The sequence below is a fragment of the Diabrotica undecimpunctata genome, chromosome 4, assembly GCF_040954645.1.
Source record: "Diabrotica undecimpunctata isolate CICGRU chromosome 4, icDiaUnde3, whole genome shotgun sequence".
NCBI lineage: Eukaryota > Metazoa > Arthropoda > Insecta > Coleoptera > Chrysomelidae > Diabrotica > Diabrotica undecimpunctata.
In genome coordinates, this window is record NC_092806.1 from 157695952 (window position 1) to 157719226 (window position 23275).

Sequence of the window (23275 nt, forward strand, 5' to 3'; positions counted from 1 at the left end):
TCTCTAACTAGGACGAACTAGGAAGCAAGGAGCCTCAAATTATGTCGAGTAGTGCCTCCAAACTAGGATAAAAGTGGTCTCCAAATTAGGAGAAAATTGGCCCCCAAAAAATGTATGGAACACGCGTCGAACGTCGTTTACATCTTGATGCAAAACGGAAAAAATAAAAAAGGATTGAAAGATATGCTTGTTTACACACAAAAAAATTGTCTGAGCAAAATACCATTTCCGAATTTGATAGAAATATTAGATTTGTTTGGTGGTCTTAAGGGTATTCTAGAATATTTAGAGTATTTCCACACAAATACTGTAACGGGACAGAATTTTGGTAAAAGTTTTAAAGGAATTATAGACTATAAAGCAGCCTACGACTCTGTGAATAGAAGAGAAATGTTCAAAGCAATAAAAGAGCTAGGAATACCAAATCTTGAAAAAGTTGAATGTAGAGTACGAATCCAGGGGAACTATCTGAACCTTTTAAAACAAATAACGGGCTGCGCCAGGGAGACCCCATTTTCTGTATACTGTTCAATCTTGCTCTGAAAAAAGCAATACGTATATCACGAATCACAACCACTGCTTCAATATATAATAAATCAGTGCAAATCCTGGCCTATGCTGATGATATCAATATTGTTGGGAGAACGGAAAACGCTGTACGAGAGGCGTATGTAGCATTAAAAGAATCAGCTACAAAAATGGGTTTAATAATAAACGCCAACAAAACGAAATATATGAAAATAAGCACGCAACCAAAAATCCTACGCCCACTTGTTATAGAAAACGACGTTATCGAAGTAGTGAACGAATTTGTATACCTGGGACCGCTCCTTAACATTGAAAATAATACTACCGCAGAATTTGCACGGTTAACTGATGCGATTTTGGGCTCAATCTCCTCCTTAAATCCACAATTATATCGAGAAATACAAAAATAAAACTGTACAAAACAATAATACGCCCAGTCCTAATGGTTCAGAGATCTGGACTCTAACAAAAAATAATGAAAACATGTTAGGACGTTTCGAAAGAAAAGTACTAAGGCGAATCTATGAAGCAGTGAATGACAATGGAGTGTGGAGAAGACGATACAACGTCAAACTTTATAGATATACCAGGAACCTGATGTCGTAAAACATATTAAGATAGGATGTCTGAGGTGGATAAGGCATGATAGACCCATTGGTCAGAGAAGAAGAGGAAAACCCAGAACAAGGTTCCTTGTTAACATCGATGAAGACATAAGAAATATGAGAATACATGCTTGGCGGAGAAAGGCGATTGATAGGGACGACTGATGTGATTGATTCAAGATCCTGGATGCTAACAATATAACGGGAATTTTATTAGCACTGCATAAAATGATTTCTAGAGAAATACTTAAAATAATTAAATATGTATGGTGAGTGATATAATATTTAACACTATATACAGTATTTCTATATACAAAAAATTTTGATATACTTTAAAATTGGTTCTTCTTCTTCTTCTAATGACTCTACAACCCTTTGTGAGTCTTGGCCTGCTTAACAATGTTCTTCCATTCTGCCCTGTCGGGTACTTTCCTTCGCCACTGCCTGATGTTCATGGTTTTAAGATCCCTCTCTATGTCGTCTATCCATCTTTTACGGGGCCTTCCTCTTGTTCTGTTTCCTTGGGGCTTCCATCTCTGGACTACTTTTACATCTCGATTATCTGGCATTCTTTCTAGGTGACCAAGCCAGTTTAGTCTTTGTGACTTTACAAATCTGACAATATCTGCGCTCTGCATTAGTTCATCCAGCTCCTGGTTCATTTTAATTCTCCACGAACCATCGCTGCATTGGGTTGGTCCAAATATCTTCCTTAGTATTTTGCGCTCAAATATTCTTAGTTGATTTTCATCAGTGGTTGAGAGGGTCCACGTTTCACATCCATATGTGATCACTGGTCTAATTACTGTTTTGTAGATTCTCAGCTTAGACTCACGATTCACCACTTTAAAATTGGTTATAATAAATAAATATCTTACTTTCAGATTTGTATGAGTTTTCTGAGAAATTCTGTTTTTTGGCCCTTATCTCAGTTTTTTCCACCAAAATTTTTCTTTTGTCTTTCAATTTAAATCCTAATTTCTTCACAATTTTTCTAAGAGTAGACTAAGTAGTTTACCAGTTAGAATTCCTTCGTTTCTAACATATTCGTAAACAGCTTTCAAGGTACTTGTTCTTTTGTGGATATTAATAAATATATGTGGTATTTCTTATAATGTGTTCCTTAAATGTATTAATCGATGACTTGGGGCTGTACTTGCAAATGATTATTTTGAATGAACCAAATTTTGAAGTTGATGGTTTGTTTTCACCTTCATTAATGACCTTCTTTACCATACTTTCTGAGACACAAGTTGCTTGAACTACTCGCTCTATTAGAGATAAAGGAATTTTACAATATTCCAAATGTCATTTGACTGTTAATTTAAATATTATGTAAACCAAATAAAATGTTTAAAAAGAATAATTGTATTTATATCAAATTCTTTTAAAACGAGAAGTTAGGCTACTATTCTTATTGCAAAAACATAGATTCCGTTTCTATTAAAAACGCCTGCATGCTCTCTAGCTGTCATAATAAAAATTAGAGTTAAATCATTATGTCAGTAATAACAGTTAGCAACCCGAAAAGTGAAAAAATGGTGTAAGTCAAAATTTTAATTTCTTTTTACTTATACCAGTCTGGTATTACTTTTATTTCATTATAAAAATTTTAATAAAAACAAAAATGATCTATTTAATGGAGAACTTCCAAAATGAACTAAATGAGAAGAAGTGATAAAATTCATTGGATCGGTTATGTTTTTTTTTTATATAAATTCTTGCATGATATTTACTAATTTACTATTCCATCCTAATATTTCAGCAACTGTGGGATCAGGATATAGGTGTATTGAAAAGCATTTTGAAAGAAAACGTGTCTGATACGACACCGGTAAATAAGTTTTTTGAAATTTCTAGCAGCTTCTATGTCCGACTAATCTGCACTGCTATATGTGTTAAAAATCGCAGAATCAACATCTAGGAAATTTTAAATATTTGGATATTAAAAAAAGGGGTTGTCTTTATGTTTGTACTACAAACGTAGTTGCTTCAGGTGTATGCGGTTTATAAAACCAGCTACGTTAATTATGTCAGTTTTGTCATATATTTGTTTTGTGAAAATTGCTTTTAAAATTCTCGTGCATATTATAGATTCTTTATATATCACTGTTTCCTAAACTTAATATTAAACTAACTTATATTTGAACTCCTTACAACGATTCGTATTTCTGTATTTCCTTGCAGCTTTTGTACTTTCTTTAACATATAGTAATGTGCTAGTACCACTTCAATTAGTCTCTGGTCCCGCCGCTAATAACTAATGATTTAGAAAGTAGAGCAATTAGGTTAGTAGGGGTATCAGTGCCTACTGGCATATTGAGTAGATAAAACACAAAAGGTAACATAGACAAACTAGGCATAAACTTAAGGCCATTGCAGCAAGACACATTTTTTGCGAGCCCGTTATGAAAAACGTGAATGTACGTAAGGTTGTCAAAAAAAAATTAGAGACTTTTTCTTGTAAAGTAATTTAGATACACAAGGAAACTAAGTTCCTGTATTTGGCTGTATACCATATATTAAAAATTTTTTGAATAAAATTCTTTATAAAAAGGTATATAAAAAACCCAGTTGGGCTATGTTAAATTGACAAAACGTTTTCGGAATAAGTATTCCATTATCAGTGTCCTAAAAAAAGTATTTAACCACTTAATTAAAAAGAACATGAAATAAGTTAAGTTTTGACTAAGGTTAATGTAAAATGTGGTAAATACTTACTAGTTAATACATGGATGTAGCCACTAAATATGGGGGTAAAAACCCTTTAAAAATTACTAAATGAAATTTAGTTTACATTATGTCTAATTTACAATTAAGATGGTAAAGTTACCGTTGGATTGGTAACATGGCGACATATGACTCTACATTAAGTTGCAAGTCCTGAGACGGTATGTCTACGAGAACTTTATTAAAGCAACTGATTGAAATGACAATCTTGGCAGGTTATGACGGAAGTTGTGACAGAGCAGTCAGTGTAACTGTATATGTCTATTTAAGACAGAAGCCAACGTTGTTTAAAATTGTGAAAGTTGAAATAAAATAAAATTATAACAGTATCAACCATCAATGTTATTGTTATAAATTATGTATGTGAAATGAAATTGTGGTGAGAAAATTATGTGATTATAGTTAGGCAACCAACTATACAGTGTCAAGTGACGTGATGAAAAGATTCTAATATAAGGCCCTTTATGTTTTAATAACATTTGGTACCTGGAAAATGGAAACTAGACACAGGTGGAAAGTTGGGTTCTTGAAAAAGTATAGGAATTAATATATTTAATATGTGAGAATGTTGTTCAATGAATTAAATAAAACTATTGTGATATAAAGTTCATGTAAAAATTGACTTATAACTCAATTATATTAGGCCCTGTATGTCAAAAAACAACATTTGGTACCTGGAAAATGTAGAACTTCTTGAGTTACAAGTTCATGAATATAAATATCTGATTGGGTGTTGACAAACTGAGTGATGTAGTTATATTTTGTGTGTTGACAAGTATATGAAATGGACAAAATTTGATGGTTGGAAGTGGTTTTGTAATATATTGGTCGTAAAGTACTCAACTTATAACTTGAGAAAAGGCCCTATCTGTTATAAAGCAACATTAGGTACATAGGGAAAATAAAAGATTAAGTTATAAGTTGGTAAGTTGAATGAACTATTGGTCTATATTGACTATAATAGTAAAATGAAATTGTTGTAGGTGGCTCTGTTAAATTTGCGTAAAGAGAATGAAAATTAAGGTGTTTTTGAGAAAATTGTGATAAACGGATAGACTACGGAAGGCTGAGGTCCCCAGAGAACCGAAGCCAAACCCTGAGGGAATTGTGTAGAGAAGTAAAATAAGAATTTAATAATATGGAATGGGTGGTGGATGACGGATGATCTGATCTGAATTTGGAAGTGTCGAAATAGAAGCATGGAAAGTATTGGTTATAGTGATTAAGACATGAAGTTTGGGTTGAAAAGAAAAGAGTGGGATAGATGGAAAGTAAGCTGGGTCAAGTGTATCGAGAGCTAAAATGAGACTATTTTGAGAAATAAATCGCCATTTTGCCAAAATTTTCGTTTTCCTGATATGCTCATATGCTGCCAACCTTAGTTTATAATTTCTAGAACTAGCATTAACGGAAAGTCTAGAATTTTGCCTTTAACGAGGCTAAGAAACGCCATCAAACGAGCAAAACACATATGCAGTAGATAAAATGAACTACTCCACTCATGCATTGGTGTATCTCAAGGAATTAAAATAGGATTTCAAAATAAGATAACCAGTTTTAAAATAAGAACCTGGAGAAGATCGGCGCGGGACCGACAAGGTTGGAGGCATACTTTGGAGGAGGCCAAGGCCCGATTTGGGCTGTAGCGCCATTGGAGAGAGAGAGAGTTTTAAAATAACTGTAAAATTGCTCCCCACGTTATTGTCTGAATTGGTCATCATCATCATTCTGGCTTTACAACCCTGGGTGGGTCGTAGCCTCCTCAAGAATTTCTCTCCAGTCCTCCCTATCCATCGCCTTCCTCCACCAAGTACGTATTCCCATACTTCTCGTGTCTTCATCGAGGTTATCAAGGAACCAAAAGGGGTTATTTTGTTCCATCCGTATTGCATGCACTATCCACCTCAGACGTTCTATCTTAATATGTTTTACGATATCTGGTTCCTGGTATATTCTATAAAGTTCGAAGTTGTATCGTCTTATCCACACTCCATTGTCATTCTCTGCTCCATAGATTCGCCTTAGTACTTTTCTTTCGAAACATCCTAACATGTTTTCATTACTTTTTGTTACCACGTTTTGTTTTGAGTCCACGTCTCTGAACCATATGTTAGGACTGGGCGTATTATTGTTTTGTAGAGTTTTATTTTTGTATTTCTCGATATAATTGTGGATTTGAGAAGGAGATTGAGCGGTCACTGCGGTCGTATTATTTTCAGTGTTAAGGAGCGCTCCCAGGTATACAAATTCGTTCACTGCTACGTTGACGTCGTTTTCTATAACAAGTGTTCGTAGTATTTGTAGTTGCGTGCTTATTTTCATATATTTCGTTTTGTTGGCGTTTATTATTAAACCCATTTTTATAACTGATTCTTTGCTTTGCTAATGCTACATACGCATCTCTTAAAGCGTTTTTCGTTCTCCCAACAATATTGATATCATCAGCATAGGCAAGGATTTTCACTGATTTATTGCATATTGAACCAATGGTTGTGATTTGTGACATACGTATTACTTTTTCCAAAGCCAGATTAAACAGTATACAGGAGAGATGGTCCCTCTGGCGCAGCCCGTTATTTGTTTTAAAAGGTTCAGACAGTTCCCCCTGAATTCGTTCTCTACATTCAATTGTTTCAAGAGTTAGTTTTGTTAAATTTACCAATTGATTTGGTATTCCTAGCTCTTTCATTGCTTTGAACATTTTCCTTCTATTCACAGAGTCGTAGGCTGTTTTGTAGTCTATAAATCAGTATAAATGCCATATTCTAGTGTTTTTTTCGAAAATTTGTGATGAATTATCTATTTACCACCTCTGAAACCAGCCTGGTATTTTTCTACTATCCGTTCTGCATAAGGTGTCATACGGTGACATAGTATTGTGGAAAATATTTTATACGCTGCATTTAGAAGCGTAATTTCTCTGTGCTTAGAGCATTGAAAGATATCTCCTTTGTTGTGTATGGTACAAAATATTCATATTGGAATACCATTGAATATATCATTCAATATGTACATAAATATGCATTCTAAATATATTTTAATGTGCGAATGATTGAATTCTGTTGATTTTTGTCTGAGAAATGATCACGGAAATACACTTTCGTTACTATTAAAAGAAAACTTCACATATTAGAAATAAATTGGGTACTGAAAGAAAGCCATGAAAAGAACTACAACTTGGTTGCACCCTACTGAAGACCAGTAAATGAGAAATACATATTTACGGTTTTGTTACATCTTTTTGCATGATCTTTTAGATCCATTGAATATAAGATTGGCCTAATAATCTCCTTTTCCGTTAGTACAGTTTTAGATTCGTAGATAAAAAAAATTTCAAACGATTCTTATTTTTTGACTTGTCCTTTTCCAGTAATTACCAATTGGGAAAGTGGAGTTTACAATATAATAAATTCGTTTGATGTTTTGACTAAAACATGCAATAACTAACATACCAAAACATTTTGTCAAGAACTCGTTACAGTTTCTATTTATTTATCGCCTATTTTGTTTTTAGAAACTACAACAAACTAAATTCAATGCAAAACGCAAGTTCCAATCCGTTGTATTAGTCGTAAGATCGATGATAAGAATCCAAAGACTCAGGTTCACACCAGAACCGTTGAGTCTAGATGTAGCTAGGAGTGATCCATACCGTCTTAAGATATTAAGAAAGGTAAGTTTAATATATACAAATTAGTTCAAAAAGTTATTGGTGTAGTCCATAGATGGCATTGTTACAAATGGAATCACTGTTCTGTTAGGTTGGCATAGTTGTTGCAACAGTTAATACCAAATGTGAAATTTATTTCTTTAGATGAACTTTAGATTTCTTTCTCTTTATTTATTCTTAGATGTTACGTCTTTAGTGTCCTCCTCTATGGAGTAGAAAGCTGCAGCCTTACAGTAGATGCCATAAAACGATTGGAGGCATTTGAAATGAGAGGCCCTGGACGTAGATATATATCATGGTTGGCCATTCTTTAGAAGTGGACTGGTCTAACGTCAATTGATTTAATTCGAGCTGCTGTAAATAGAATAAGATGGGTCAATGTTGTCGCCAAAATCTCTAGAAGATTGGCACATTTAGAAGACGAAATTTATTTGATTTGATAAAAATGGGTTTCATTTTCTAATGCAAAAATTGTGCTAAAAAATAAACAAAATTTGTTTGATGTCTTAGTATCACTTACTAATTTTGGCCAACGTTATACGGTGTGTTTACGGTTAATGTTGCGTGATGAGTTGTTGCGCTCTGAACTAAAAAAATTCTTAAATTTACTAAATTACCGAAATCCTAAGATCCAGTTTATCATGTGAATAGAGAATAATAAACTAGACCACACAGTGTCGCTTTACTAATACTGGGTATTATAAAAGGGCCCACATCCTGCTTCAATCGCTCTGATGGGATCAGAACAGCTCCAAATACTCATTGCGATTTTAGTCACTTTGAAATGGACCATATTTCGTCGTCAGAGCCTGGATTCTAGGAAGAGTGATGCTGCTGGGAAAGCATATTCATCTTTCAATCGACGTATTTCATTTCCAGTTACACATCGATAAAATTTGACAATCATAAATTTTTTATACATTATTAAGATTAAAATCTCCAGTATACTCTTAGATATTATGATTAAAAATAACGGTCTGATTATATACCACCAGAGTGATATTGCTTTGCTAGTTAGTCAGAGATACAAGCTTAAATGCTGTACTAGTGCGATTTAGCAACTTGTAACACATCAAACGATGTGTTTGAAGTACACAAAATGAACAATGCTGCATTACTCAGTGTCGGAAGAGATGTGGGGACGGTTCTTTGCGACATTTCACAAACACAAAATAAAATTGAAGAGAAGAAAAAGGAAAAAATTATAAGATGATAGCTACTAGAGCTAAATCAGAAATATTGAATTAATAAAACAAATGATAAACAATTTGCCAAAAAGGGCGCAACTTTGTCTTTTCTTCGAGAGAGATAACTCTTAAAACCAAAAAAAAGAGAAAAAAGGAGATTGTTGGTGAAATCAGAAATACAATGTTGTTAGATACAAGCCATATCTGAAACATAGATTTAATTGGACATATTAATTTATTTCTTACAAACAGAAATGTCCATTACAATTTAATACCTTCTTATATCTGTAGAAAAATTTAAATATAAATTTCTCTCGATGACCTGGTAAAGAGAAGGAAAGAAGAATTAAATAAAGGTGATAATAGTTATATTTTCTTTTTTGTATTGACCACCATACGGAATTTTTCAGCTTAGTAATTATCTGCTGAAGTAGGATAAAAAAAGTAAAAACTTACTGTGAATTTCTTTGTTTCACTATATTTGCTGTGACTGTAGACTTGCGGATTCTTTTAATAGAAGAAGGACTGTTTCCCAGCGAACTATCTGATGAATTAGGCACACTGCCTCACCTATATTTTCATAAATAGGCAGGTGCAAATATTAAAGAAACCGTAGTAGGTTTCTCAACAATAAAAACACAAAAAACTTATATTTTCATCTCTGGTGGGCTAAGACTTTTAATGGAATAAACTGGAAATTGAAGATACTGGGGGACAAACCCCAGTAACTGGCGAAAAAAATGCCAGACTACCGGCTTGTTCAAAAGCTCAACCGGTAATGAATAATATTTCTCACACATCACCTCAATTTCAGTCACAAAAATTTTTCCACGACTAAGACTTTGATTCTCATGGCGATCTTGATTGAAACTTTTATAAAAGACGATTTGGGCTGAATAAACAACCCAGCCTTTAAATTATTGTTTATTCTATTCTAAAAGACACTTAAAGTGTTTTTTTTTCGATGATTTTGAGAAGTTTATAAAATAAAAAACGGGTGTGGCAGTCCAGTGGGACTGCCGATAGAAGTTGTACTTCTATACACGCGTTCGCCGTTAAAAATTTATATAGGAGTCAATCTGAACAATCATTACATATGTAATGCTATAGGTAAGAGAGAGCAGAAAGAGAAACGGAATTAGTTATATAGGTATATGGTGCATCGTTTGCTGTATATAAACATTTCACCTGTAATAGGAGTATAGTAAATGAAGGATTGTATCAATATTTTAATGAAAATATATATTTTTATTTTTATATATGTATAAAAGGAGTTGAATGCAAAAAAAATTACACATACTCTGCAGTAAAATTCATTGTTTATTTCGTTATTAATATAAAAATTACAATACAATAAATACACTGCAACATAATTCAATATAATAATACAATATAAATTATAATGTAATATTCATAAGTATTTAAAACTGCCAATATACATATAACTTACTTTACGAAGATAAAAATAAAAAACAAGCAACTCGGATTATGTTGTAAATTTTCATTTTATTTTAAAATTTATGTTTTTTGCGTATATTACATATATTTAATAAGATTAACGTGAAGTTTTTAAATATTTCAAAAATAAAAAAGGAAATTCATTATTTGGATTCGAACTCACAACCACCAGCGGATGAACCAAACACCTAAAGGATTTGCCAATTAGACATTACACTAACGGATTTCAAAATTGACAGTTCTCGGTAAAACAGTGATTATTTTGAAATACAAAAGCCTAAAATAATTATAAACGTTTAATTTTAAATAATACAAAACATATCACATAAATAATAATATTAATACATATTATATTATATATAATATTATATATATATATATATATATATATATATATATACAATATTATATATAATATTATATATATATATATATATATATATATATATATATATATATACAATATTATATATAATATATATAATATTAAATATATATACAAAAGGAACATTTGTATTCTCGAGAGAGGAAGAGAGCGAAAATATATCTTCTGTCTCTTTCTTACTCATTATCTTACATATGTAATGGTTTCACAGATTCACTCTCGTGCAAATTTCCAACGCCGACCGTGCGTATAGAAGTATAACTTCAAAAACTTTCATTCAAATATGTTGGGTATTAATAAAACAAGTAAAAATACTAAGACGAATATATGGAGGCATAAAAGAACAAGGTTTGTGGCGCAGGTGTTACAATTTTGAGTTGTATAGAAGATTTGGAGAACCTGACGTTGTAAAATTCATTAAGGTAGCACGCCTCAGATGGATAGGTCATGTAATCAGACGAGAGGAAGATGCCATAGTCAGAAAAGTTTTTGACCGAAGAGACTTAGGTACCAAGACAACCTAGAAAATGATTTGAAGTCTATCGGAATTAGAGCATGGAGAAGAGTTGTCAGAGACAGGGGTGAATGGAGGATTGTTCTGAAGAAGGCTTTGGCTCATAAAGAGCTGTAAGGCCACTGATGATGATGATGATAAAACAAGTAATTGACGAGAACACCCTTTAATAAATATTAAAGTGAAACCTTACAACTAACCTTACTAACTTCCTGGCCGCCATGTCACAACAAATCTATGTGTCATATTGCCAATCCAAGGAATATTTTAACTAGCATGGGTACCAAAATACATAACAAAATATAGACGAAATTGCAAGACGCAAATCTAAACTTTATACAGGACGGGACATTAAAAAAAAAATATTGTAGGTTCTTTGGATCGTTACAAACTTTGAATTTTGGCACGTTAATATTACGTCATTATAATTTAAACCTAAAACTGCAATTACGTCTTCACACTTTGTATCTCCATCCCAAATTAAAAGGTAGATAGATACATAATACTTTGATACTTAGTTTGAAAATCCTACTCCAATATTTGTTTGATTGTCCGGTTTGGTTGTTTTTACTAATTTTAGCTTAACGTTTTTTTAACTGCTTGTTTGGGGCAGTGTGTGAACTTTCATTGAGTTCATTTCAGAAATTAAGTTGGTTTATACGAGGACAAAACTTTCGTAGGTGTGTCATTTTATTACCACTACCATTAACAGATTTTTTTCCCATGGGTTAACAAATGTTGTCTTAAAAGAGCTATGTGCCACACTTGTCACATTGTGCGGCCTTTAATGAAAATAAAAAATAACAGTGACTCAAATGTGAAATTGATATTAGAGATGTTGTAGAGTCTCGTTCAGATGGACAGAGCAAACAATAATGAAACCCAACAACAAGTAAACTGTATTGAAAATAAACCTCTGCCGTGTAGTAAAAGAAAGAGACCTATTAGAGAGGATAGTAGAGGAAATTACCTGTTGGAGCACCGGAGGAAAAAAACATTGTCACTAACTTACAAGAAGAAACGACGTAGAAAGAGTACTTGAAGTAAGTTACGAGTAAGATATAGTTTAAAGAGGTAAAGCTACTAGTTAAGAATTGGTTAAGGGATAACACTAACTAGAAACATTTTTTTTGATTCGACTCCGACGTTTTGTTAGTTGAATGGCCATAAAAAAATGCAGAATAACAAAATATAGAATAGTCTATTAAAATATAGAATATTTCATTCTTGTTTACATTGTAGCGATGCTCTCTCTATTCTCTTCCTCTCTTTCTCTTTCTGAATCTAATTATTTCGTATGGTGATTGGTCGATGATGGTCCCAACTGAATATTTATTATTACAGTCGTGTCAATCGTAACTTTTAACCTACATTGTCCATGTTTTTACGTTGATGAAACCGTCCAAAGCAGAGCATTGTATGAGAGAACAGTATTCTGGTGGTACAAAAGTATTAGATTGATCAAATTCAGGTATTTACTTTTGCAACAATTGTATCAACATAGCATACCTATAACGGTCGTCTGTATTAACTTTGCAAACATTTTTGGATCAAAATTAACTATGTGAATCATTACACGTGAAACGTGAAGTTCCCCAGCAACTGGTGTAGAGAGAGAAATGTAGACACTTTTTCTACCTATATACTACTTCACATTACTAATTTCTGTTACTGTAGTTAACACTAGCACAGCTGACTTTTGCCAGACAATGGTTAGAATCTTACAAAACTTATCATCGACCTGTCTACTGTATTCGAGATGTGTTGAGTGTAACAAACATGGACAAACACCTCGTCTCTAATTGATTTGGATATAGCGAATCTAACACCATCGACAGTTCGAGTTCATTTGAAGGCTCTGTAACGTAACATACCGTGTGGTATAGTTCAAACCAAACCCTTCTTTCAGTGCTTCAATAATTTTGACATCATGTAGGATTTTAAGACTGTCGCGAATCATTGCATGGTATACTCGTTTTCATCGTTCTTGGCGTGTGCCTGAAATAAGCTACTACGGAATTTTTAATATTCGTCTCTCTCTCTGATACACAGATGCGTAATTCAATTGTGCGAGTCACGTTCGTCATGGTAAAGTGCGATGAGAACGGAAAGAAGAGACCACTCACGTCTCCCAGTATTGTAGCAATAACACCGATGCGTTTGGCCGATACGGTGTCGGTGATAAGTTCGGCCTCTTTACGAATACAGATAGCTGGCAGTGACGTGTTTTTTTTTTAACATGTTACCCTGATCTGTGCAGGTTTGAAGTAGCTGATGAAATAGTTTTTATAAGTAAACAGTTTTTAATTAATTAATAGTTTGAGCTCTTACTGTGTGGAATTCCATTACATAAAATAATACTCTCGACACCTTAAAAATTCAAGTTTATTATAAATTAACTCTCTCTCTTCCGATACCCATTGCAATAATGACTTGTGGCATTGTTCTTGAATGAGCTGGCTAATAGGTTTATAATTGTAGCAATTATCATTGAGATTTTATGTTGTTTTAGTCGATTTTAGTCAGTCATTGTTGGAATTTGATCCGAACAGTTTTACTTATTATTTTTTATTGTGAATAACTAATTGTTCTATTTAATAAAAAAAAATGCCGGTAAAAACGATAACAGGAGAAATGCGACAATGTGTAGTTCATTTATTGGAGTATTTTAAAAAAGAAAAAGAAAACAACGGACCTTTGCTTTCGTTATCATCGGTACATGAACGAGTAGCGGACGCTTTGAAAATCAGTCTTCGCACAGTGACAAGAATAAAGAGTGAATATAAGACAGGGGCAGCTCTTACTACACCAGGAGAGTCACGTAATGTACAAAAAAAAAGACTAATGATGTCAGCGATACTATAAAAGGAGAGATTAGAAATGTACTGTATGGCATGAAAGCAAAAGGAGAGCACGTTACAATTAAAGTTGTAAATACACAATTAAGAAACAAGCATCTATATGACGGTTCTGATACAAGTTTGTGGCGTCTTATGAAAAATTGTGGGTTTTCATACAAACTAGAAAATAGTAGACGAGTGCTATGTGAGAAACCATGTATTGTCTCCAAACGACTGTATTTTTTGAGGCATTATATGAGAAATTTTTTAAGTCCAAGCCCACTTCAGTTCGTTTTTTTAGATGAAACATGGATATTCCTAAAAGGGGCATATAAACGTACTTGGCAAGATGTCTGTGTGAAAAGCATCAGAAAAGGACACGAAAATACAGGTAAACGCTTTGTTGTTTTACATGCCGGAAGTAGGCAAGGATTTGTTAAAGATGCTGGATTACTACGAAATCGAAGAGTGCAGACTATCATGATTCTATGGATAAAGAGTCTTTTAAAAAGTGGGTCCCCGAAAAGCTGATACCAATGTTGGAGGAACCATCTCTAATTATTATGGATAATGCCTCATACCATAGCTCTTTAATAGAAAAGTTACCGAATGCCAGTTGGAAAAAATCGGACTTACAAGAATGGTTACGAGCGAAAAAAATAATTTTTGACGACGATTCGGTCAAGACAGAGCTATTGAGTCTTTGTCGCCAGAATAAACCACAAAATACCAGGTACGTTATAGACGAGCTACTCCAAGAACATGGGCATCAGGTTTTGAGATTGCCTCCATATCACTGTCAATATAATCCGATTGAGTTGGTCTGGGGCATTTCTAAACAATACTATGATTGTCATATTGGAGAACATGGACGTGGAGATGAAACAGTGAAAAAAGTTTGGGGCGATGCATTAGCTGAGGCAACATCTGCAGTGTGGGCGAGTTGTGTTAACCATACTGAAAAATTAATTCAGGACGACTGGGCAAAAATGGTCACATGATGAAAATGAAAGTAGGATTATCATCGATTTGGTGGAAGATTCCAATGATGAAGACAGTTCCAGTGAAGACGCTGACTGATTAGCTAATTAATCAAGGTCAGTACGTTGTAACAGTTCAGAATTCGCTACAGTGCTTAAAACTTAAAAAATCTGTATCATTTTTTAATTAAAGTGGGTTAAATAATTAACACTTTTTTGGGTATATTTCAAAATCCTTTTAAAATGTACTTTTCGTTATATCCTGTCCTATTGTACTGCAAGCTAGAAAAATACTTCTTCGAAATTTATACGTATATTCCGTTATTAGAAATTTAATGAAAAATAATTTATAATTTTCTTTTATAACTATTATTTCGTTTGACATGCTACATTTTGCTCCGCCACTGGAGGAGGTAAACGAATCGAGCTTAGACAAGGAAAGACAGATGAAACAACTTATTGCAAGTGTTTTTACACGCACACGCCAAGAACGATGAAAACGATTTTATTCTAGTTACATCTGACAGTTGCCAGGATCGTAATCAATCAAATATGAAAATGGTATTGCTTATAACACTTTTGGAATAAAAACAACAAATGAATAGTATTTATAAAAAGTTCTGTTCTCAAATGATTATTATTAAACAAATATAAGCAATTTCCTTCTGTTCATTTTTAAATGGGCACTATTCTGTAAACTATAAACTTACAAAAACTTAATTCCTAGATAAACCATAGATGGCAAATATAAATAAAACCAGTGATAAATATATAAATAATTAATTTTATATACACATATAATTTAAACTAATCGATAGTTTTACAGAACCGTAAAATATGCTCAGTCTGCTTTACAAATTTGAAACTATATTTTTCAGTACAAAAATTGAGTCAAAAATGGTTGCCTGTACTAAAGCGCCATCTATCGTGAAATTAACAAAACAGTCTATAGTTTAAAAAAATTTAAATTCTATTTTATATTAATCATGGACGTACCTTTTTTTCTGTTGACATCTAACTTAATGCTTTAGAGAGAATTCGATAAACTATGACGCACTGAATGCGTTTGGTTAGAACTATATCAGTTATTCTCCGTTTTCTCGGATTATTGTAACATAACGGGTTTTTAAAAGGAAGAAGAATGAACAAGAGAAAGTTCATACTTCTCCGAGCCAAGTTTTCATGACACAATATGACTATAGTAGTCTGAGCTCATCAGAGCAGTTGTAGCAGGATATGGGTCTTATTTCCATTCCCAACAATTGTCACAGCGACATAAGTAATGGAAACACTTCACGTACACTACATAATTAGTAGTAAAAGATAAATCATCCAAGACCTTAACCGTATATTTAGACAAGTAGAGACAGCAATTAATAAAAAGGAACAATTCAAAAATATGAAAACACTCAAGTGATATCAAAGCACTACAATTTTCTGTTTATCCAAGAAAGAGTTTATTGGGAAAAGTTTATTATATAAAGGTTCCTTTTGATGATTAGTAACACAACTGAGTTTCTGAAATTAAAGATTTATTAAAACATGTTCTATTTACATTATTTACATTAATTTTACCTGAAATTAAAGAAATTACATTTTTTGTCACTATCACAATGTTGAACATTCCTAATTTTATTCTCATTTGAATCTAACTTCATTTGTATCATTGGCTTCTATGTGGTGCGGGCAGCCATTCTTCTTGTCTTCATATGTGTACCTTGAGTTTTTAGCGTTGTTCAAAGTGCACCAAAATGGAGACGAGCTAGAATTGCACTCCGTATTACCAAACAACTTGCACCATTATAATTTTGTCAATTTTGTTTTTAGATTGTCGACGGCTGTGCATTCAGAGTGTATGGTCATTGGGTGAAGAAAGGGGAAGGCCAAAACCGCGCAGCTCTCTTCGAAAACGTACCAAAGACCGAATTGAAGCATATATATATGACAAACCTTAGCCGATAGTAATTTTTCTTTTAGAATTAAGTAGACAATTCATTCATATAGTGAGTTAATGACAAATTGGTTTAATGCACTCTGTAACTACGTGTTCTTGCAACTATCGCATCAAAATTTGGATTTTTTTTAACGGTTCTCAAGGTTGATGTGCATAAATCTAATTTGTATAGGCTTGGTATTAAAATTGGCACTAATCGATATCGAGATATTTTTCACTATATTTGGATTGCACTGGTTGCGATATATAGCTGTAAAATAAGGAAAATGATCGAGGTAAAACATCTTTTTCTACTTGTATATCACTAGGGAGGTCATGATAGATATTTCTTATCCTTTCTCTCTGCTTAAACGTCTTGTCAATGACTTTTATTTGATTGAAATCACTATGTAATCATCGTGAACGGGTTACCTCATATCCGTGAATAAAAAAGCTGCTAAATGATCTATTTTCTCATTTAAATTTGCTGAGTATGGTCAATTTTTGTTCTGTTTGTCAAGTGAAAAACACCTGACTTAGGTAACATTGATGTCACTATTTAGACAGTACGTGGCGTTTAACGTCCTCTAATGAAAACAATTGACGTTTTAACGTACTTTTTTACCTTACATTAATATTTGTAAATTGTTTTAGGGTCCAATTTTAATACCAACCTTTTTAAACATTCATTAAAATTTGGAATTCTTTTTTCTTTCAAAAAATATTCGCCCATTTTATTTTGTTAGTTTTACGACTAGTTTTACTAATAATATTGTAATTGCACTGTATAGCGAGTATAATTGTGATATTTTTTCGAATGCTCTGTATTAAGAAAGGTGTTCGACCACCTCTTGCCTATTTTACAGGGTTAAATGGTAATCCTCAATTACGAAATAGTGTTAAAAAGATTTCACTAGTGTGAGTGTCTGGTAATTATACCATATTTTAATATATTAAATATTTTTGGCAGAGTAAAAAGACATATTTTTTACAGAAAAAATTGCCCGTAGGTGTGACCATTTAAAAACGAACAAAAATCTGTGTAGAATTGGCTCCAGGAAGCAAGAACCCATAAGAAACACTTTCCTCTTTCAAAACACACTACACAGTAAATTTGCTGTAAATTTTATGAAAGAGTTTTCATTTTCCCTACTGCGTCTCTCAAGAAAATTTAAGTAGGCAAACTTTTGTACATGATAAGACAAAATTTTCGTTTCTAGCTTTATAACACCATACAAAAAATTGTTGACTTTTCAAGAAACGCGTTGGATATAGATGAAATTCTACAGCACCTGCTGTTTTCTTCTAGTTGTTCTACTTTTTTATAATTTGTACACATATTTTTCAAATCTATAGCGCTTTTCCGTATAATTCCCTCTTAATTAATTTCCGTCTTAATTAATGTTTTCTTAATTTAAACTTCACTAGTATTGCGATGAATGTCAATATCTTTCACCGCTTTAGAGTCAGCACTTTTTCTTTCGTCTTTTCGTCTGCTAAACGTGCTGCGATTCGTCTTTATTTTCAAAAAGACGAATGCTACGAATGGACGTCTGCTATCACGTTTCATGGACCGTGTCGTTCTTCTCTGGCTACAAATATCTTATTTGCATTCTAGTACTTCTGTAGCACTTCATGGCCAACCTACAATATCAAAATTATCCTGGAAAATTTGAAGAACCTCCCAGGATAGCCTGGAATATTTTAAAGGTACCCGGGAGGACTGAAATTATTCTGGGCGAAAATCAAAAAGTTAAACAAAAGTACGAAATATGCAAAGTTGTGCCAGTTTTTAACAATTCTGACACTTCTTGTCAACGTTAGCAACAACAACTAAAGTATCAAATAATGATTTGTATTATTGGTTGTCTAAATGTAAAACAATAAATTGTTAAATAATAGACTGTATTATTGGTTGCCTACATTTAACTTCGTAAATGAAATTTCATATAACCATACTATCTGTAAAAAAAACAGATAATAGAAACAGATAGGCTTATGTAATTCATCGGTATAGTGAATATTATTTTTGAAACCACACGACTGACGTGTTTCTGTAAAACTGTAACCTCAAAATCTGAAAAATTGGCACAGGGTATCTGAAAAGCAATAAAAATATTTCTTGCACAAAATTTGCTCTTTAATAACAATATTATTATCCAAATATGACAGTTATTCACAGAAAAGTGCTGGGTAGTCACTGATTATGTTATTATCATTCAGGAACTTTAGTCTTCACTGTATACTTCCATTTTTAAGATGAATTCTCATTCATTTCCTTTTAAGATTACAATATGGCTTGTCCAAAGTAACTAAGGCTTCGATATTTTAGTTGTGGAAAAGCAGTATGGTGGGGTTAACGCATGAATTCAGTCATGTTGTATCTGGAGTTAGTTCCTGGTGCCGAATTTTACTAAAATTTCACAGAAAAAAATGTGATTTTGATTTTTTAATAGTGTAAATTAATAAAGAATTATGAATACCTAGACTACACGGTGATTTTGTTTGTTTTAGAAGGTTGTTTGTGTATTCCACTAAACTGTATCATACTAAATCTCATTCTTCTAAATCGGCTGCTTGATAATGTTATGTAACTACATAGAACAATTAATTTGGTTTTATTGCAGTCTTGTTTGGTTAATTCTTGCTACGATCAACTACACAGATTTGTTGATTGCTGGATTTATTTATTTAAAGGCAGTAGTAATACTGATGGTGTGTTTTAACGTTAGTTTCCCTTGATTCTTAATAGAATTCCAATAACTATCGAAAATTATACACAGCAAAAAAATCTGTGTAGCTTATTTGGTCTATGTGAATGTTCTACTAGTAGTAAGTACTTCTTGATACTTACTGAAAGTACTCTATGGGAAACCTTGTTTACAGTTGCTGTTAATTTATTTGATTTATGTTTAGTTTTAGGTATTACCGAAATAAAAAATACTTCATACAATATGCATTTTTATTTTTATGAGTACTAGCACGTGATGGTGATGATGCACAAAAAAAAGCGAAATGACCATCCTTCAATGATTCTTATACTGGATTCGGAAATCTACGAACTTCTTGGTCTGGTTTAAAAAAAAAAACCTTTTTTCTGATGGCAATTTAATCTCTCATGTGTCAGCCAAAACAATTGTTGCGATAATTCAGAGATCCAAATGGCGAGACTTATCCAAATTACGAATTACTAGTGGTAGAAATACTCTGCATATTTATACGTAAATAACACGCAACGTTAACAGACTCATCTACTAATTCGTCATCTGCAATACGTCAAAATGATTTTAAGGAGGTATTACAGGTCAATTTGACATCTCTACAAAATTTCTCCTACAATTTAGTCGAATAAAAGATGAATACCAGTAATCATGTTCTATTCGACTATAAAAAGTTCAAGCTTTTGTGTTTCATTATACTATAAAGGAGTTTTACCAAAGGAAAAATGTGTAGTGTGAATTGCTAAAACATACCCCTATTCGCTAGATTTGGTTCCCTCTGACTTTCAATTTGAGCCATTTTTAAATCTTGTTAAACCATAAATGAAAGTATGTGGTTGGGCAAGGTTTTAAGTCAAACGAAGAGATAATGGATATGAAGTTCCTCCAGAATGAAATTTCAAGGACAATTTCATTATACTACAAATGAGTTTTAGCAATGGAAAAATTTATAATATAAAAAAGTTAAACAGAAGTACAAAAGCTGCAAAGTTGTGCCAATTTTTAGCAATTCTTGTCAACGCTAGAAACAAACAACTAAATGTCGAATAATGATTTGCATTATTGGTTGCCGAAACTTAAATTAGTAAATAATGGGCCGTATTATCGGTTGCCTACATTTAACGTCATATATGAAATTTCATGTAACCAAAGGATCTTTAAAAAACAATAGAAATAGAAAAAGATAGGCTTATGTAATTCATCAGTATAGTGAATATTATTAGTGAAGTATTAATATAGTGAATACAAGATGCTTACCAGTCCTTATCTTGTATTGGACTTTAAAAAATTTAAGCTTGTGTTTTATTGAGTTTTAGCAAAGGAAAATTGAAAACTTTGTAGTATAAATTGCTGAAACATCCCCCTATTCGCCAGATTTGGTTCACTATGACTTTCAATTTGATCTATTTTTAAATCTTGTCAAATTACAAATCAAAGTATGTGGTTGGACAAGGTTTTCAGTCAAACGAAGAGATATTGCCAGAGTAAGGTCAATGGATATCTTGAAATTTCTCCAGAATGATATTTCAAGGACGATTTCATTATAAAAAGAAAATTGAACAATTTGTAGTACGAATTGCTGAAACATTCCCCTATTAGCCGGATTTGTTTCCGTCTGGCTTTTAATTTAATCTATTTTTAAACGACAAATCAAAGTACGTGGTTGGACAAGGTTTTAAGTGAAACGAAAAGATAATGCCGGCAGTAAGTAGACATCTTGAAGTTTCTCCAGAATATTTCAAGGACGTTTTCCTTATACCACAAATGAATTTTAGCAATGAAAAATTGATAGCATAAATCGGTGAAATATTTCTCTATTGACCAGATTTTACTATAAATTTGACCTATTTTTAAATCTTGTCAAATTACAAATCAAAGTTTGTGGTTGGGCAAGGTTTCGAGTTAAAAGAAGATATAATGCCAGCGGTAAATAGATATCTTGAAGTTCCCTATGACTTTCAATTTGATCTATTTTTAAATCTGGTCTAATCACAAATCAAAGTTTGGGAATGAGCAAGCTTTTGAGTTAAACGAAGAGATAATACCAGTGGTAAATGGATATCTTGAAGTTCCTCCAGAATGATATTTCGAGAACGATAGACTGGACAGAAGGCTGGATGATGATGATACTGCACGTACTAGAGAAAAGTTGAAGGAAGACTACTTCGTGCAATTAAAAAATTCTTTATAAAGGCTATACCGAGATGAAAGTCTTGTAAACCTCTTTTAGTAGCCTCGGGGGTACACCGTCCGTTTAAACTCTAGCCGTTTTAAAAATAAATGGCGAAATTACTCTTTCCTCATTGCAAATTAGTAACTGAATCGAAATTTTAAGATGTTGACAGATGCCTGTATACAAAAATATTTCACGACATAAATATGCAACAAGGAAAACAAACTGTAAGCTGTAACGTAATTTAGTTTGTTCTATGTTTGATATGTTAAAAGAGGGGGTTTGAGGAAAACTCGGAAAAATTGCGAAGGTTTACGAATCAATAGGAGTATCATAAAAACTATGAATATAAAGTTGAAGAGAAACTTACAAGGAAATGAAGGCGCTGGCGGAGGATCCATAGAAATGGAGAGTGTTAATGACCTACGTCAAAATGAGAGAAGTAACGTAAATTATACTTACTGCCCCACTACAGAAGTTCATAAATTAACGTTGCACCACTAATTTATTTTTGGTTCAACGGTTATTTCACAGCAATTTTTCCAAACTAGCAAGTTATATTGTAAAAATAAGCAGTGATAATGTATTGTAGGCACTAAGCAGACATTTTAAGTATCAAACTAGCGACATCCATGCAAAAAGCACAACAGAGAGAAATAAATTAGTGAATAGGTTTTAACAGAATGTTATATTACAACTTAAACTACAAGAAAACGAATATCTGTCTTTTACAGGATAACATCACTGACAACGAAAAAAGAATAAAACATTAATTTAAATATTTTTTAACTTCGTAAATATATTCAAAGATTTATTGATTTATTTTGAAATAACCCAGACAAAAACAACAACAAAATACCTTTAAATACAGTAAAAAATAATTAAAGCTTTAATCAAACAATTACGTAACCTTAAAATACGAACATTGATAGCAAATATCTTAATACTTTGATACTACTACTACTACTAAGGATTTCCACAGTTTTCACTGTCTTCCTTCACTCAACCGTTTTCTCCAATTTTCCCTGTCATTCCAGTCTCCATCTCGCAGGGTTCTTTTCTCCATAGCCTCGTCGATTTCATCTCTGAATGACCTTCGGGGTCTTCCTCTCTTTCTTCTTCCAATCGGGCTCCATTCTGTGATTTTGTTTATCCAGCGTCCTCTGTCCGCTCTTCTGACGTGGCCGTACCAGGATAGTCTCCTCTCCTCTATATAGTCGATAGACTATAAAGAGTCTTTGATATAAGCCAATACTTTGATATACACCAAAAAACCAATATTTCCAAATTAGATATGTTTGGAAAGGTTTTTAAAAACCCCGCCCATTGTGACGTCAGAGCTTAGGTATTTTAGTCCATTTTACCTATGTTAGCTACCAGCCAGTAACTTAAATATAAAGTTGATGTTTTGTAAATTGTAGCTAATTATAAATGAAAACAAAAAAGAATTTATTCTTCAATACTGCACTCAAACTCTTCACAATAAATCTTCGCCTCAGCTGTCAAATAATTAAAAACTTACTGAGTCACTAAATGCCAAAAAAAATCAACA

At 32.7% G+C, this 23275-nt stretch overlaps 1 protein-coding gene across 2 annotated transcripts in view; it reads left to right on the top strand.

Moving 5' to 3' along the window:
- LOC140440300 (phosphorylase b kinase gamma catalytic chain, skeletal muscle/heart isoform-like) overlaps nt 1-19783 on the top strand; it is a 31728-nt gene extending 11945 nt beyond the window's left edge. Inside the window, exons 8-10 of one of the 2 annotated variants that reach the window (XM_072530724.1) lie at nt 2899-2967; nt 7378-7536; nt 16725-19783. In XM_072530724.1, coding sequence (XP_072386825.1) covers nt 2899-2967; nt 7378-7536; nt 16725-16859 — 363 coding nt within the window. In that variant the 3' untranslated portion in view covers nt 16860-19783. The remainder of the gene's footprint in view (nt 1-2898; nt 2968-7377; nt 7537-16724) is intronic. The other variant, XM_072530725.1, reaches the window with a different exon arrangement.
- The last annotated feature ends 3492 nt before the right edge of the window (nt 19784-23275 follow it).